This window comes from Equus przewalskii, chromosome 15, assembly GCF_037783145.1.
Source record: "Equus przewalskii isolate Varuska chromosome 15, EquPr2, whole genome shotgun sequence".
Classification (NCBI taxonomy): domain Eukaryota; kingdom Metazoa; phylum Chordata; class Mammalia; order Perissodactyla; family Equidae; genus Equus; species Equus przewalskii.
In genome coordinates, this window is record NC_091845.1 from 9,003,339 (window position 1) to 9,021,183 (window position 17,845).

Below are 17,845 nucleotides of genomic sequence, written 5' to 3' on the forward strand. Positions count from 1 at the left end.
TGGGATAGCAATAGTAGCTACCTCCTCCTGAGGTTGTAGCATAATAGTCACTGCCTTGCTTGAACAAGCAGACCATTTGTGGGAAGGTCTCAGTGCCATAATTGTCTGCTGATATTTCTTCCATTTTGCAGATGGGCGAGCCAAGACCCAGAGAGGTTAACTGACTTGCTGAAGGTCACACAGCTAGCAAGCTTCAAGGCCAGGCTCTAAACTCAGCAAGTTTGATCGCAGACTCAGCTCTTGGCACTGCATCACCTAGTGGCCCATTTATCAGGGCTGAGGCAGTGATAAGATTTGAGAAATAGTCCCATTCTGGCGCTGATTCGATGAAGGATGCGAAGGGGCTTGGTCAAGGTTAATAAAGGACGGACAGACGTCATTGGTGGGTTCCGCGGCCAAATGAAGGAGACAATACAAAGCGCCAGGAGCCGGCGCGCGTCCGCAGAGAGGACGCGCCCAGGGGCTCGCTCCCCGGCGCGGGGGAGGCGGCTCCCGGGGCGCGCAGGGCGGGGCGCGCGGGGACCGGGCCGCGGTTGCCAGGGGAACGGCACGCGGCAGCGGCGTTGGCGCGGGCAGCTGGTACCCAACGCGCAGCGTGGATGCCGGGCGCCTCCGGGGGCCGCGGGGCCCCAAGGACAAGCCGCGTCTTCACCTACTGGAGGCCGGGAGAAAGGGCGGGGATGCGGCGCCCGCGCCGGGCCGCTGGCGCCCTTTGTGCGGGACCCAGAGAAGGAATGAAACGTGGGATCCGAAACTTGCGGGGAGGGCGGAGGGAGTCCAGCCCGGAGAGGCCGGAGGGTGGTGGGGAGTAACACAGCTCTCCCTGCGGGGCTGTGGTCGAGGGCGCGCCGTGGGCCTGGGCACCGCCTCGCTCAGGGCCCGGGGAGCCCCATGCCCACTCTCCCAGGCTCCAGCAGCAGTGCTGGCTCGTTCCTGCCATTTCTTGCTTACCTGCCGTGCACCAGGCACCATGCCAGGCGCTTTGTATGCATACCTCCTCTCTTTTGACAAACTCACGAGGAATGTATTATTAACTCACGTTTTACAAATGAGAAAACAGACTCACAGCCGAAGCGATTTTTACGGAGTGGAGAAAACCAGGTTTGGAGCCTAGGCTGGCTGTCTTCACAGCCGGTGAGTGGGCCCCTTCCCGCTGTGCCCTGCCTCCTCTCGGTGGAGGCTGTTTGCCGAGCGTCTCCTGGGTGCCTGGCACATTGCACGCGTTGTTCCTAGTCTGATCCTTGCAGCAGCCCTGCAGGGTAAGCATAGTTGCCTGCCTTTTACAGATGAGAAAACAGCTCTGAGACAATGACTTGACTGCCCAAGACCTCACAATGCTATCTGGCAGAGACAGTATCCCACGTCGGGACAGCAGCGGGAGTGCAGGCTCTGCTGGGTCTATCTGCTCTGCGGCACTGCCTCTCCTAGGGTTGGAGCAGGACGGCAGTGGACCCCTTCAGGATGCTGGGCCTTGCGCTGGCGGCAGTGGGAGGGAGCCTCCATCATGCTGTTCCGAGGGCCTCAGAGACCCCATTACATTGCTCTTGTTGGAGGGGCTGTGCACGAATTCTGAGTAATACGTGGGTGTCATCCCTGCCTTTCAGGACCTTATTTTCCATTTGAGGAGGTGAAAAATGGCTACAGAAAGCAATAATAATAAATGGTAATCCTAGCTAACTTTTATAAAGCCTCTGATACAGTGCTATCCAACAGAAGCTTCTGCAGTGATGGAAATACTCTGTGCTGTGCGATGTGGTAGCCACTGGCCACACGTGCTTTTGAGCATTTGAAATGTGGCAAGTGCCAGTGAGGAATGAATTTGTTATTTTAGTCAGATTTAAATAGCCCCATCGGGCTAGAGGCCACTGTATTGGTCAGTGCAGAGCTAATACGGATGAAGCACTGTACTGAGAGCTTTCTCGCATTTTCCTTACAATAACAATATGAGGTGGATTATCATCATCCCCATTTACAGAGGAAACTGAGTCCCAGGGAAATGAGGAAATGTGCCCAAGTTCATCCACGGAACACGTGGCAGGGCCAGGATTTGACCCCCTGAGGCAGGTAAAGCCAGAGAACTGCTACATTGTGCTACCAAGCTGATGTTTTCTTCCACCACAGGAGGGCTTGAGGTCAAGGTCAGGATGCACTGGGATGGATAAGATGACAGCCGGGACCAGTGAGAATGGCAGCGATGACAGATGGAGTGTGGGGTAGAGCCAGGAGGTGGAGCGGGACAGGATTCCTGAAAGGGGAGGAGGTTGGGCCCCAGGGCAAGCACGGTGACCTGGAGACCAAGTCATCTGCATTGCTGTCTGCCCCTTACTTTGGATTTGAGCCCTGGCTCTGCCACTCGCTGGGTGTCCCTGGGCAAATCCTGCAAAATAGGAATGATGTCGTACCAGCCTCCCAGGATGAGATGACAAGCAGGCGAGATTGTGCCTGGATGTGACGAGGCACTGTCAGCCGAGCCGTACAGTTCCCTCCCCTGGTAGCTCCTGAAACTTGATCCTGCGGAGGGTATCCCAGCTGCCTCTGTGGGGCAGAGGGGCAAACGCTCAGTGATCTTGATTTTCTTGTAAAGTGGGGCCTCACCATCCCAGGAGGTGTCACAAAATTGACCACGTTCTGAGGACAGGGTCGAAGGAGCAGAATTGGGTGGGGCCTGGGAAGCCACATTTAAAATTGCTCTCAGGGTCTTACTCTGGCCCCCCTCTCTAACCCAGGAGAGCCATCTGCAGGCTGGGGGCAGAGGCCTCTGGGGACCAGTTATTGGCATTCCTAACAGGTCAAACCTGTTAACCAGAGCCGCAGGCTTTGTATCAAGTTTCTGGCTTTGTCTGCCTTTCTTTTTTCTCTTTTTTATTATGGAAAGTTTCAAACTTTACAAAAGGAGAGAGAATAGTATAACGAGCCTCTTCCCCACATCCATCACTACGGCAGAACTTCAACAGTCAGCTCAAGGTCAATCTTGTTTTTACCTGTAACCTTACCACTTCCCATCCCCCCTCCCAAGGTTATTTTGAAGCAAATTCCAGCATGTCTGCTCTTTAAATAGTCCCTTTGTCCTTCTCATAAGTTTCTGGTGGGAATACAAATTGGTTTCAGGGGACAGTAGTTTAGCAATCTCAAAATACTAACGTATTCTTAAAGAAAAAGGCAAAGTGCGGAACACTGAATGATATGCCATAATAAGTATGAAAACAGGGGAAATAATATATTTGAAATATGTTGTTATTTCTGGAAGGATGCACATGAACCTGGTAACTTGGTTCCTTGCCAGAGCGGGTCTAGGAACCTGGTGGGTGGACAGGGGTAGGAGAGAGACTTTTCTCTTTAAATCCTTTCTACTTTGTGGATTTTGTACTAGTTTAAAAGAGTCTTGTACTCCCTATCTAAAAATAGAATCCCTTTTTTTCTGTAAACCAAAAACTGCTCTTAAACATAGTCTGTTAATAAAAAGATATTTATCCAAATGAGTTGAAAACTTATGTTCACACAAAAGCTTGCACAAAATATTCATAAGTGCCAGAAATTGGAGGCAACCAACATGTCCTTCAATAGGTGAATGAATAAAGAAACTGTATTATTCCCGACAATGGAATATTATTCAGCAATAAAAAAAGACATGAGCTATCAAGCCACGAAAAGACACGGGAGAAACTTAGATGCATCTTGCTAAGTAAAAGAAGCCAGTTTAGAAAGCCCACATAATGTGTGATTCCAACTCTATGACATTCTGGAAAAGGCAAAACTATAGAGATAGTAAAAAGATATGTAGTTGCCGGGAGCTGGGGAGAGGAAGGAGGGAAGGATGCCAGGGGATTTTTAGGGCAGTGAAACATACTATAATGATGGCTACATGACATTGTGCATGCGGCAAGAGTGAACCCTAATGTAATCTACAGACTGTAGTTAATAACAATGTATCAGTATTGTCCGTCAATTGTAATAAATGTACCACACCAATGCAAGAGGTTAATAACTGGAAGCTGTGCAGGGGAGGGAGAGAAGTATATGGAAACTCTGTATTTCTGTAGTAAACCTAAATTTGCTTTAAAAATAGTCTATTAATTTTTAAAAAATAGAATTCCTAATTACCTTGGATCTGAAGAATCTCCTCGCTTTCTCTGCTTGTGAGTTTGTGGATGTGAGCGGGCTGGGAGTGTGAGGAAACTGTTCTCCCGCATGGTGCTTGCCTTGGGTATTGCCACGGGTGGTGGCTTTGGTGCAGGCACAGTGGTCTTTAGTGAGACTGTTGCTTGGAGAGTAAGCAGGAGTATTATGGGGGATGGATAGGCAAGCGGTAGATTCTTGGGCTTTGAATATCAGAGGAGTTTGACCTTGATCCTGTAAGCAATGGGGAGCCATGGAGAACTTTATCAGGAGAGTGACACAAGGAGAGCTGTGCTTCAGGAGACCTGGGCAGCAGAATGAGTTCTGCCCCTTCTGGGGCCCTCATGCCTCTTTACGTAAAACCAGGAGGCTGCACTAGGCGATCAGGGAGGTCATCTTCAGCTCTAAGCTTCTGAGATCAAAGCCTTTCCAGACTTTCCAAACGCCTCATCCTTCCTGCCCCATCTCCTTTTAAATTTTTCTGCCACTCAGTGCTGTGCTGTGGCTGGAACCGCCCCCTGGGGGGACTGTCTGCTGAATGAAGTCTGTGCCTTGGGAGCAATTCTGTTTTATTTTCTTTTTTTCTCTCCCTTTGAAATCTTCAAGGAGAAAAACCAAATCTGTGCCGGCTGCAAGGAGGAGCAACTTGGAAGGGAGCTGGAAATAATGAGATGGGTAATCCAATCCCCTCAGGGTTCCAGAGCGGCGGCTGCAGTCTCGCTCCTGCCAGGGCCGCTTCCTGCCAGAGAGACTTGACTCTGAGCCCCCCGAGCTGCTGGAGGGCCCCTGCATGACCAGCCTGGAGGCTCCAGCTGGTTGTGTGAACTGGGGGAGGTTTCTCTGTTCCTTCCAAATCATCTGCTGTCGTCACGATGTGAGTTAGGAGCTTTTCCTCTAAAATAGAGAACGTTGGCTCCTGATTATGCCCTGGGATGGAGGAAGGCAGTGGCTGCAGCATTTCTGATAAATAATATCTCTTTAGACCACTATCTTGTTGCAAAAAGAGTACAAGAGGTTGAGTACAGATGGATTAAAGTTTAAAATAGCACAACCTCTGAGTGAGGTGTCCGGAGGGTCATTGCTCTTGTCTGAGGCATCTGGGCTTGATTCCGGGCTTGATTGCCACATGCCAGCTGTCGTGACCAGAGGCTGCTTACCTCTGGGCCTCCACCCCCTCGTCTACGGGGAAAAGTGGGGGAACACTGGTAGCGCCCACCTTATAGGGGACGCTGTACAGAATATGTGAGATGAGTATCTAAAGAACTCGGCACTGGGCCTGGAGCGAATAATGTGCTCTGGAAGTGCTCACGATTATTATTAAGACTGTTATGGTTCCTAGTAGTGGATGGAATAAAAGCAATTTGAAAAATATTTGGAAAGCATTTTTATAACTCTGGGTTGATATGGCAGGGCTGGCATTTGGGGGTGTGATGGCGTCTCAATCCAATTCAACAAATAGGGCGTGTCACCAGTGTCCCTGTGTGGTGTGGTCCAGTTCACAGAACGGATGTGACCTTGGACAACTTCCTGATCTTGGTTTACACAGAGCTTTGGTTTCTTCATCTTAGTAATAGATGATAATATCCACGTTTTGTGTGTGTATGTGTGGTGTGTGGTCTGTGTGCATGAGTATGTGGTGGGTCAGTGTGTGTAGTGTGGGGGGTATGTGTGTATGAGTATGTGTTTGAGTGTGTGGGGTGTGTGTGATGTGTTTTTCTGTGTGTGTTTGTGTCAGGTGAGACGCCCATTATCACCATAGTTGACATCCTGGGCTAGGAGCCCTTCTAAGGGTAAACAGAAATTTTCTGTATGGATATTGATCTCCTGATGACCTGCATGTGCCAGGAGAATCCGCCCTCAGAGCTTAGATTTCATCTGGGGAGATAAGGCAGATGTGACACGCAGCCTGAGGGCGTCTGAGACGAGCTGTAAGCACCACGGCCGGTCAGAGGGGTGCCCGCGGGCCAAGCAGGCCAGATTTCCTGCAGGAGCCGTGCCTGACGTGGGCTCTAAAGCAGTGGTTTTAGAACTTTTTTGCTTGCCTACCCTCTAAATGAACTTTTTGGGGAAAAAAGTCTCTTTCACCTCACACATTTTAACTTGACATCTGAAATGTTTCATTGTAAGTTTAAGTAGTTACAAAGGATATAATTTCTGCCATAATGTGAATATTGACCTTGTACAATAAAGTTACACTACTCTCTTAAATGTATCAAGTGGAAACTAACATAGCAATTTTTTATTTTGCCTTTTTATTGAAGTTTCATGTACATATATATAGTAGAATGCCCAGATCTTAAGTGTGCAGCTTGGTTCATTTCTACCAGTGTACCTACTGCCCAGATCGAGGTGTGGCATCTCTCCAGCATTCCAGAAGGTGTCTTTGTGCCCCCTCTCAGTCAACACTGCCCCTCGCCCCCCGCAAAGGTGACCATTTCTCTGACCTCCATCACCATAAACTAGTTTTGCACGCTGTCATTTGTTCTGGTTTCTTTCAGTCAACATAAGATCTGTGAGATTCAAGGCTGTCACCACAGGTAGCAGTAGTTCCTCTTTTTCATTGTTGTATAATATTCCATTGAATAAATATCTCACATTTCAAAAAGCTTGTCTACTCTTAAGAGACATTTTGGGTTCTTTCTGATTTTTAGCTATAAAGCTACTAGGAGTATTTTTGTCTATATATTTTGGTGGACATAAACACTCATTTCTTTTGGGTATGTATTCATGAGCACAGTTGCTGAGTGATAGGGTAAATACTGTAACACATTGGTATCCATCGCCATCCACCAAAAATTGCCCGTGCAGTCAGAAATTTTACGTTGCTCCTGTCTTTCCTTCCTCAACACATACTTCCCTTCTACTTCTTTCACAGAATTTTCTCTTAATATATTTTTATGCTTGAAACTTTTTTATTGATTACTCTATCGTACTTCTTTTTACCCCAAATATATATGTAAATTAAAATGGACATTTAAAAAATTTCCTCTCACCGTAAAACTTGAAGTATCTTTCTTTTGGATTGATTTATCATTACAATGATCACATACACAATTCATCAAAATAACATCAATATTGGGTCTGGCCTGGTGGCATAGTGGTTAAGTTTATGCACTCTGCTTCAGGGACCAGTGTTTGCCGGTTCGGATCCTGGGTGCAGACCTACACACCGCTCATCAAGCCATGCTGTGCTAGCATCCCATGTAGAAGAACTAGAAGGACTCACAAGTAGGATATACAACTATGTACTGGGTCTTTGGGGAGAAAAAAAAAATATTGGCAACACATGCTAGCTCAGGGCCAATCTTCCTCACCAAAAAAAAATTAAAAAATAACATCAATATTTTACACATTTGATAAATAATTACTAAACATAATAAGTAAGATAGTGTGGGAAATGCTTCTCATAGTGAGATGGATGGGGGTGTTGATGGCTGTCCTTTTCATACTTTGTAGTGCATAAGGACCATCCAGGGATCTTACTAAAATGCAGATTCTGATTCAGAAGGTGTGGGTTGGGACCTGAGGTTCTGCTGATGCTGTTTGTGTATGGACCACACTTTGAATAGCAACGATTTATGTTCCCAAAGGAAGATTTGCTAACACCAAAATTCTAAATCGTCCGTTTTTTTTGGCACCCAGATATCTTGACACTTTGGGGCACTGCACCATAGTCAGATTCTAGATGAAGAAGTTGGTCTTCCTTCTGCGAAGAGGGAGAAGAAACGTTGAGAAGAGGGAGATGGGAAAGGAGAGCAGTGGTGCCGTCTAGACTGAAGCACATTCTCAGGCAGGGCAGGAAAGAGTGGGGATGGAAACAGGATCTCAGGCTGATTCCCTTATAACTCTTCCTGCCTGTGTAGCCCGGGGAGGGCCTCGTGTACCCCAGGGTAGGGCTGTCCCCTTTCAAGACCGCTTCTCTGAAGGATGCTAAGATGGCGCTGGCCACCGCTGCAGACAGGGGCCCATTTATGCAGGCGGGATTGGACATCTCAAGGACTGGCTGGGATGGTCTGGAGGGTCCACTGCTGGTAAATCCTGAGAAAGTGAGTTCAGGGCCAGGGGCGGATGACCTTGAATCCATGCTAGGGCGTTGGGCTTAATACTCAGGCAGAGGTGGGTCTGGGGTGTTTTGAGTGGAGAGCTGTTGTGAGCAGGGTGCTTTGTGGGGACTCGTCTGTCGAGAAGCTCGTGGGCTGAGAAGGAGTTAATGCATGGGGACAGCAGCAGGGTCAACACTGCCGGCTTGAAGTTGAGGTTGGCTGTGGTCTTTGGAAGTCGCCTGTGATTTATCACCAACTCCCAGCTCTTGAACTTTTGGCCTGGTTGCACAGACCTGGTTTGCTCAGTCAGTATTTCCTGAAGTGTGAGCGACGCTCCCCTAGGGCACCTGAGATGTTTATGCATGGAGCTCAAGGTAACACAAAGTGGAGCACAGACACGGCCTCAAATAAGACTGAAACCCAGGAGCGACCGGTGTCGCTTCTCAGCCCTCTCTCGGCTCTGACTACACCTGGAGACAGTCTTTCTTTAACACCTTGCACGCTCCCATTTTCCTGTTGTTGATAGAGAGCGAGCAGCTGAGGCTTAGGGCCTTGGGTAAGCGACAGTCTCTAGATAGAATTTTACACAATTTTTGTGTGTGTTGAATTAATTTTCTATGTACCAGCATGGTCCTAGTTTCCCCCTTATTGTAGTGACATAAAACTGTTCATTTTAAGTAAGTTCATTTCGGTATGAAAAGTGAGCCAATTTACTAGATCATATGGAAGAAATAATAGTGTTGGTGGCATGTGGATGTGGCAGAAATCATGGTGGTGACATGTAATGATTCAACTTTGGGAAACATTGGGTTAGACCATGTGGCAAAAACTAGCTGGTGCCAGATCGTGCTGCCAACGCCTGGAGAGGCCCTGGGCGGAGGGGGCTGCTGGAATTGCAGGTCGGCCCGGAGGCACTGGGCCAGCTGTGTGGTCCGCTGCTGTCCCCACCCCCAGCCTAACGCCTCGCTCGTTGCCTCTGCCCACAGAGATCCGCACGCAGCTGGCGGAGCAGTTCAAATGCCTGGAGCAGCAATCCGAGTCCCGGCTGCAGCTGCTGCAGGACCTGCAGGAGTTCTTCCGGCGGAAGGCCGAGATCGAGCTCGAGTACTCCCGCAGCCTGGAGAAGCTGGCCGAGCGCTTCTCCTCCAAGATCCGCAGCTCCCGGGAGCACCAGTTCAAGTGAGAAGGGGCCAGGGCTCCGGGCGCTGGGAGGCCGCGCTGGGGTGGGCGGGCGGCGGGCAGCAAAGCAGAAAGGAGGCGAGGACGCGCTGGAGGCAGATGGCCTGCGTGTGAGGCCCTGGGTCTGCAGGGTAACACCTCCCAGGCTCCATCTTCCTGAGTGTAACGGCGGAGAGCAGTCGTTCCTACGCATGAGGAGGCTGTAGGGAATGCTGGAGTCACCCAAGAAAAGCGCTTGTCACAGACAGTAAGCGCTCAATAAATTGTTGCTGCCATTATTATGCCGCCAAGCACCAGACACTGCTAGCCTCCATTTGGGCCAAGGTGACACCCGCCTCCTCTCAGGGCATCCTGGCCCTATCCGGTTCTCTTCTATCTGGGGGTCAGCGAACCCACTTCCGAATTCCTTCAGCACGGTGACCTCAGTGTTTCTTCTCCATAGAGCAGATGCTCAGAGCATTTCTCCTCCTTTCTCCCCTGGAGGACCGGTGCCGAGCTCTTTCCCGGCCTTATTTACTTATTACGAGGCACAAACCCTCCGCGTGCTAGTTTCTCGTATCTCAAGCCCTACGTTTGTGGCGGCTCGGTCCGTTGTGCTAAAATACACATAACATAAAATTTACCATCTTAACCAGTTTTAAGTGTACAGTTCAGTGGCATCAAGCACATTCACACTATTGTGCAACCGTCAGCACCATCCATCTCCAGAACTCTTTTCATCTCCCAAAACTGAAACGCCGGAGCCGTTAAACACTAGCTCCCCAATCCCCCTCCCCCAGCCCTGACACCCCCATTCTACTTGCTGCCTCTGAATTTAAGCACTCTAGGGACCTCATGTAAGTGGAATCATACAGTATTTATTCTTTTGTGACTGGTTTATTTCCCTGAGCATAATGTCCTCAGAGTTCATCCCTATTGTAGCATGGGACAGGATTTCCTTCCTTTTTATGGCTGAATAATATTCCATCGTAGGGATTGACCACATTTTGTTTATCCATTCATCCGTCGATGGACGCTTGGTTTGCTTCCACCTTACTCTCTAATTTTGCATTCTGCTTTGGCCAGGGAGCTCCCTTCCTTTAAACTCCCTTACACCTCTCCTGGTCTGTGCCACAGCACACTCACTTTTGTGCTTTCTTCTCTTGACATTTGGGGGTAAGAAATTGCTTTATTAAAGGGCAAAAATTTATTACCCCTCTGCAAACACCCTGCTTGTTTTTCTGCCCAATCTCATTGATTCAGACTTTCACTGCAGGAGGAGGCTTCGCTTAATCACTTCCTCCCGGGCACTGTCTAGGCTCTTTCTCATACATAATCTCATTTTTCTGATATCTTTTTTGGGGAAAATTGGGATTTTTCAAATGACAAAAGTAAAATGCCCATTGTGTACAATTTATAAAGTACTTAAAAGTAGGAGGGAAAAAAAACCCACTCAGAGTCCTGCCTGCCACCTAGAAGCCACCGGTGCTCACATTTTGGTGCCTTTTCTCGCCTGTCTTGATAACAACAGCAGTGACGATTTACTGAGCACAACTGAGCGCTTCCTTTGTGCCAGGTGGCTGTCATTACCTCATCTTTAAGTCGAGGACAGTGAAGACCTGAGGAATCTGCTCATGCAAACATGTCTGTGGATCAGTCACCGGACAGAGACAGATCTGAGCCTTCACTCTCGTTGTGCCTCCTGGGCCTGAGATAAGGAAGGGCCTGGGTGCAGCCCGAGAGCAGCCCCAGGATGCGGACACTCTCCTAAAGTCGCAGGCGCAGACACATGTGTGGAGGCCCGCGCGACTCAGGCTGAGCTGTCACGCGGGCCATCCGGGGCTGGGAGGTCGGGCTGAGCCTCAGCTCCTGCCGTCTGCTTCCTCTCGGTTTGGAATCAGCTCCTTTCCCATTCTCAGTGTGAACGTGGGGAGACAGGGAAAGGCGGGGCACGGGCTACACAGGTGGCGGTCCCCTGTTCCCTCGCATCGCCTGTAATGAGCTCGGCCAGCCCCTCGGGTTCATTAACCAAGGCTACCAGACGGAACAGGAGCCCCAGCTGGCAGTCGGGCCAAGCTCGCTGCTCCACACACTATGAAAGTCTAATTAGGGTGTTGGCCCAGGCCGGTGCAGATGGCGGGCCCTCTGCACCAAGCTAGTGCATCGGCAGAGCCCCCAACGACCGTTGGAGGCAGGAGCCTCTAGGGGATGCCTGGACTTGCCCTTTGACCCTGGCGCCAACCAGTGCTGACCCCTGGCGGCCTCTTCTTTGGACCTCCATGCACAGGGTCTGTGCTGTGCTCTGGCTCCTTCGTCCGGGCTGTCCGGAGAAGGCTTGTCCTGCTGTCTTACAAATACTTCATTTAAGAGTGTTCGTCTGCCTGGTGGCCTCTCAGGGTCTTGAGGGCAGGGCCCAGGTCTTGTCATTTTCTTCTACTGCAGCGGGCCCAGTGCCAGGCAGAGATGGGTGTTTGAATGAGCAGGGGGAAGGGAGGGAGTGAGGGAGGGAGGGGATTTACTTGGTGCGTAAAGTCTGCTCTGGCTGAGAAATTTGGTTCAGAGAGGGACTTGATTTGCCCAAGACATCACAGCAAATTAGTGGCAGAACTGGGATGGGAACTGTCGTAGTCCCTTTGGGCTGCTGTAACAAAGCCCGGTAGACTGGATGGCTTGTAAACAAACCTGTTGCTCACGGTTCTGGAGGCTGGAAGTCGAGATCAGGGCGCCAGCGTGCTCGGGTTCTATGAGAGCCACTGGCACTTTGCAGTTTGCGGTGTCTCACAGGCGGGGAACAGAGAGGGGAAGCAAGCTCTCTGTGACTCTGATAAGGGCACTCATCCCGTTTGTGAGGGCTCCACCGTGGTGACCTCACCCAATCCTAATGCCCTCCTCCCACCATCACGCTGGGGGGAGGTTCAACATAGGACTTTTCGGGGGACACAAACATTCAGTCCACATCAGGAACTCAAGTCTCTTGACTCTAAGTCCAGTGCTCCTCCTTTTGCTCCATGGGCCATGACGACTCTCTAAGGCCCCAGCTATTGCCTGCCCACCTAGGCAACTGAAAAATTGCCAGCTGGCCAGTAGGTGCTGTGGCCAGGGCTGGACTCACCTGGGCTGAGTTCCATGTGGCCGGCAATTCAAAGAGGCTCAGATGACAGCCCTGAGGGTTTACCTGGGGCAAGTCGAACGTTTAGAGAAGAGTATCATCTTATGTTTCTTTTCTACCATCACATATTTTTATTCTAACACCTTTTTTCAAAGCGCTCTGACATATTTGCTTTTTTTTTTTTTTTTGAGGAAGATTAGTCCTGAGCTAACCACTGCCAATCCTCCTCTTTTTGCTGAGGAAGACTGGCCCTGAGCCAACACCCATGCCTATCTTCCTCTACCCCGCATGTGGGACGCCTACCACAGCATGGCTTTTGCCAAGCGGTGCCATGTCCGCACCTGGGATCCGAACCGGCGAACCTCAGGCTGCAGAGAAGTGGAACGTGCGAACCTAACTGCTGCGCCACAGGGCTGGCCCCTCTCTGCTCTCTTATAATCGTGATGATAACCCAGAGATGCAGAGAGGGAGGCCGTGGTTTTATCTCAAGCCAACTGAGCACAGACAAGCTGCGTGGCTCATTTCACAAAGGACACACAGCGAGCTGTTGAGTGAGAAAACCCAGGGTTCCTGGCTTCCAGCTTGGGCTTCTCTCTCCCAGAAGCCACGTGGGTCATTCATTTATTTGAAATGCGTGTGTTGAGGACCTTATTTTCCTGGACGGTGCGCCGTGCTGAAGACACAGGGATTAATGAGACAGTCCCTGCTCTCAGATACGGTCCCTTCTCTTGAGAGATGAGCACATGGCTTGGGGCTTGCCTGGAGTGGGTGTGGTTGGGGCAGACACCCAACCCTGTGGCCGTGCTCTTCGAACCCCGCCACCTGCTTGCTCCTCAGGCCTGGAAAGCTCCCTTGAGTCTGACCCGGTGCTTCCTCCGTGTGCCCCTGGTGTTCTGTCCTTGTCGATTTGCTTCTTCAGCTGGTGTTTATTGAGTACTGACCAGGGCCAGGCCCCGGTTCACAGTGGTGAATTAGGTCGACTTGGTTCCTGCCGTGGCGGAATTTACCATCTAGTGGAGGAGAGGAATGAAGAATCAAATATGAAAAAACAAGTAAAAGAAAGACAAATTGTCGGAAGTGATTGCTAGGGTGGAAACAAATATAATGCAAAGTGTTCAGGTTCTCTGTTCTACGTAACAGCAACACCCCAGATGTAATGGGTCTCATGCTTTCATGGGTCAAGAATTTGGACAGGGCTCAGCTGGCAGTTTTTCTGCTTTATGTGGCATCAACTGGAATCACTTGGTGCTATTCAGCTGGTGGCAGGGTTGGGCTGGAGGGTCCCAGGTGGCTTCCCCCATGTGCCTGGCGCTTCAGTGGGGATGGCTGGAAGGCTGGGCTCCCCTGGGCTGCCTCCCCCTCCATGAGGTGTCAGGGCCTCTCCACCTGGTGCGTCAGCCAGATGTGGGAGTGCAGACGCAGGAGCTCGGGGCTCAGAGAGAGCTATGGGGAAGCTCAGTCCTCTTCAAGGCCAGGCCTGGAACTGGCATGGCATTCCCCCTCTCAGCGCTAGCTCAGCTGCAAGCGGACAGGAAATGAAGCCCTCCTCTCTTTGGGGAACCGAGAAAGGCTTTGCATCCTCTGTAATCCTCCACACTGAGCTAGAATGGCAGGCAGGGAGGGCTTCCGGAGGAAGTGGCGTTTAAGCTGAGACCTGGGGGATGAGAAGGAGCCGCCCTTCGGGCAGTGGGAGGGGAAGAGAGGCCAGTAGGGCTGGAACTGGTGACTGAGGGCAGAGTGGGAAGCCACTGAGGCATGATAAGTGGGGAGGAGCATGATCTGATTTCTGTTTTTCAAAGAGCACCCTAGTTGGAGGGGACGAGAGACAAGTGGGGTGGGTGGGAACACGGCTCTGCAGGCAGGTGGTGATAATGGCCTGGGTGACGGCAGAGCAGATGATGAGTAGACAGTGGCGAGGAATCTTTCAGAGGCAGGATGGAGGAATCGAGGCTGTCTCCCCTTTCTGACTTGAGATGGGAATGAGGCAAAAGCTGCCACCTTGTGCTGTAATTGCCTGTTTTCTTGCCTGTCCCCCTTTTGACAACTAGTCTATGGGCTCTGAGATGGCAGAGAGAGTGACTCATGACCTGGGGTCCCTAGCCCCTGGTGCCAGGTTTGGCATATGATTGGCACTCACTAAATGTTTGTTGAATGAATGAATGAAGGTCAAGTGGTAATTAGAGTTGCTCTGGGCTGGGGATGGTGGGAGGCAGCGACTGAGGCTGGTTGCCTTAGTAGCTTGGGGAGGCCATTTGGGCGAAGGGTCGCCCTCTCCTGTGCCTGGCACCCGGCACGGTGTTGCTGAGAGGACAGAGTGTGGACTTCACAATGCTCTCCTGACTGGGGAGTTGGCACCACAGGAGGCTTGAGCTCTAGTTTACAAAGTGTGGTCCCAACCAGCAGCATGGGCGTCACCTGGGGACTTGTCAGAAATGCAAAGCCCGGGGCCTCCCCCACGCCTGCTGAGTGAGAAACTCTGGGGTGGGGCCCAGCAATCTGTGTTTTAACAAGCCCTCCAGGGGAATTCTGATGACCTGTCGCCCAGAATGATTTTCTAGATGATAAATTGTTTACAGCTCAATTTCACGCCCCATTGGCCTTCCAGGCCCCTCCTCTTCCCCAGCGTAAAGTCCATGACCCACCGCCCTTTCCCAGCCAGGCTGACCTGAGCGTGGCTTCCTTCTAAGGGCCTGGAGCTGGGAGCCCTTCCTGAGCAGGAGTGTGGGATGGAGGGCTACACACAAGGGGCTTATAACCCGCTTCTTGGGGTAGGTGGACATCCTCCGGACAAGTTGGGTGGTTCCAGTTTTGCAATAAGTAAGCCGGTTGACTTCTTTCTGAAAGCTATTTGACCACAGAATTCTGCCTCCCCCGTATGCTTATTAATATTTTCCTGAACTAGCCCTCATTGGGACCCAGTTTGAAAAGCTCTCTTCTAGGCAAACACCAGATTCCCCTCTGGAATATTAGCCTGGCTTGCAAATCGTGTTCTGTCTGCGAGGTGACAGCCCGCTTCCATTCTGGCTCTGTCAGTTTTTGATATCCCTGACCTTGCAGGGGATATACCTGATAAAAATGCTCTCCCCAGAAGGTTACGTGTTGGTTGCTGCTGTTTGGACAGCTGTGAAAAAAAGCACCAGGGAATTCTATTCTAAAGGTTTAAAATGGGGAAAGTCAGAATGTGGGAGGAGCTGGGAGGTGCTTGGCTGGGTAGTGAGTCCTGGTGAACTGTCTCTGCAAGGAGGTTTGGAGCATCTCAGCCTCACGGAGCAGTTGGGAGGGAGGATTCCGTTGAATAACTGACTGGATTGCCAAGAAAGGGCTTCTTTTTGTGGATAAAGCATCACAGACTTTTTTTTTCACAGATGTAGATTTTCCTAAAAAGATGCTATAATTTAGACTTCGCCTTCCAGGTGAATCCTAAGCAGAGAAGCACTTTTGGAGCGGATACATGAGCCTATCAATGTGCAGAGGATTCAGAAAGAAAAGGTTTGCTCAGAACGAGGAGGGGATAATGGGGAGGTCCTGCGGGGGGCTGCTGTCCCCATGCACAGTGGCTACTGTTACGGTGATGGGTGTCGCACCAGGAGTGGCTTTCCAGTAATGCTTTCTGGAGTTGACATTCTCCCAGTGACCCAGATGACATGGCTCCCAGTGTACCAGCCGGATCCTTGCTGGTCCCCCGGTGCCTGTGCTGTGCGGGTTGTCGGATCTTTCAGACACCCCCGCATCCACCTTACCGCGTGCCTGGCCCTCTGCTGGATACTTTACGTGCATCGTGTTAGTCAGCCTTCATGGTCAACATTGTGACCTTTGAGGCAGCTACTATCTCCATCTTCCTAGTTGTAAACTTCGAGGTTTTGTGCAATTAATCTGTCCAGAGGGACACAGCCAGAGCAGTTAAGCAGCAGAGCTAGCATCCTCATCTTGCTTAACTGGCTCCGCAATGCAAAACTGCGTCTAGCCGCATGGTTTTGGGTATGTTCCCCACCTCTCTGGGCTTGTTTAATGTTTCCTGAGGGTCACTCATCAGTGTAGACCGCACCCTCCTTGTGTGGGCATCAGGGGTTCCCTCCTCACCTGCTGGTCAGCTCCTGCTCATCCACCAGGGCCAGCTCGGGGTTCGCCTCCTCTGTGAAGCCCCTGCTGTTGATCCCAGGCCCACAGTCAGCTGCTCCTCCTCTGACCTTCCACGGTGATCCGTGTCGCTCTCGTGGGGCTCAGGTCAGATTATCAAGGAATGATCCAGTCCGCATGTCTGGTTCTCCCACTTCAGTCTGCCAGCTGCCTGAAGGCAAGGGGCATTTCTAGTCTTTTTCTCTCTGTCTCTGTCTCATTCTCTCCCTGCCTGTCTCTGATACATAATAGGAGCTCTATCAAGGGTTTCTGAGTGAATAACTGAAAAGACAGGATACTACCAAATGCTTTCTTCAGATACATGAAGGACATAGACTTATTTTGTGTGGCTGCAGAAGGAGAGAAGTGAGGGCCAAGGGTAGCATTTCCAGAGAAGCAGACTTCAACTCAACCTTAAGAACCTTCTAGTAGCTAGAGCTGCCCAGCAAGGAAACGGCTGCTTTGGGAGGCGTGAGTTCCCGCTCTGTGGAGGTGGGTATGCATTTTAGGGGCTCATTTCTGTAATGTGATGGATGGTCAGAGCAGGTCAATGTTCCTAAAAATGAGGGAACCGTCACTGATAACCCGTGAACCATGAATATTGAATTTTCTTTCCAGTTCTCTTTCAATCTTTGCAGTTGCCTCGAGGGGACAATCTTGGGGTGGTGCAGTGTGTTGCTAAGGCCTCTCTAATCTCCCTTTTAACACACAGACAGCAGGCCTGGGCATCAGTGTCTGCCGAGGGTTGAATGATACTCATTGCTTTTCCTTGAACTTACTTTTTCAGTTCCCTTCTGTTAGGGCAAGTGATGCTGGTGTTTTAATTTTTTTTTTTTTAACTAAGATCAGGGAAGTCTTCTGCAAATAAATAAATTCCACTCATTTGTGGACGATAAACAAACACAAGAATGAGGAGAACAGATTGGTGGTTATCAGAGGGGAGGAGAGCAAAAGGGGTGAAGGGGCACATAAAGGTGATGGATAAAATCTAGGCTATTGGCGGTGAACTAAAATATAATAATGGTCACCTGAAATGTACACAGTGTGATAAACCAATATGACCTCAATAAAATAATTTAAAAAACAAATTCATTTACGTAAAAAAAGACAGACAAGAGGGAGGGATGAAGTAGGCTGGTCTGCAGGGATGGCAGAGATCCCGAAGCCGACATGGGACCCCCGAGCGCCCCTTCCAGCTCCTCCTGGAAAGTGAGCGTCTTTCATGGCCCCCTCTCCGTCCTGCACCTTCCTGTTTGCTTTGCTGGGAAGGATTTTAAGGCAGAGGCTGAGCCTAGAGAGTGGG

General features: G+C 50.4%; 1 protein-coding gene and 1 long non-coding RNA gene across 9 annotated transcripts in view; one reads left to right on the forward strand and one right to left on the reverse strand.

Annotated features, from left to right (window-relative positions):
• The window catches only part of SRGAP3 (SLIT-ROBO Rho GTPase activating protein 3), a 245,826-nt gene that overhangs the window by 102,596 nt on the left and 125,385 nt on the right, over positions 1–17,845 (forward strand). For 6 of the 8 annotated variants that reach the window (XR_011527372.1, XM_070576653.1, XM_070576655.1 and 3 more), the window contains exon 2: positions 9,146–9,338. The exons of the other annotated variants lie outside the window; for them this stretch is intronic. Coding sequence is in view for 5 of the 6 variants with exons in the window: in XM_070576653.1 (XP_070432754.1) it covers positions 9,146–9,338 (193 nt within the window). In the remaining variant the exon portion in view is untranslated. The remainder of the gene's footprint in view (positions 1–9,145; positions 9,339–17,845) is intronic. 8 annotated transcript variants of the gene reach the window in all.
• On the reverse strand, positions 12,594–16,634 carry LOC139076102 (uncharacterized). The gene is made up of 2 exons (XR_011527374.1): positions 16,507–16,634; positions 12,594–13,436 (listed from the first exon to the last, which is right to left on the reverse strand). It is a non-coding gene; the product is annotated as an uncharacterized lncRNA (long non-coding RNA).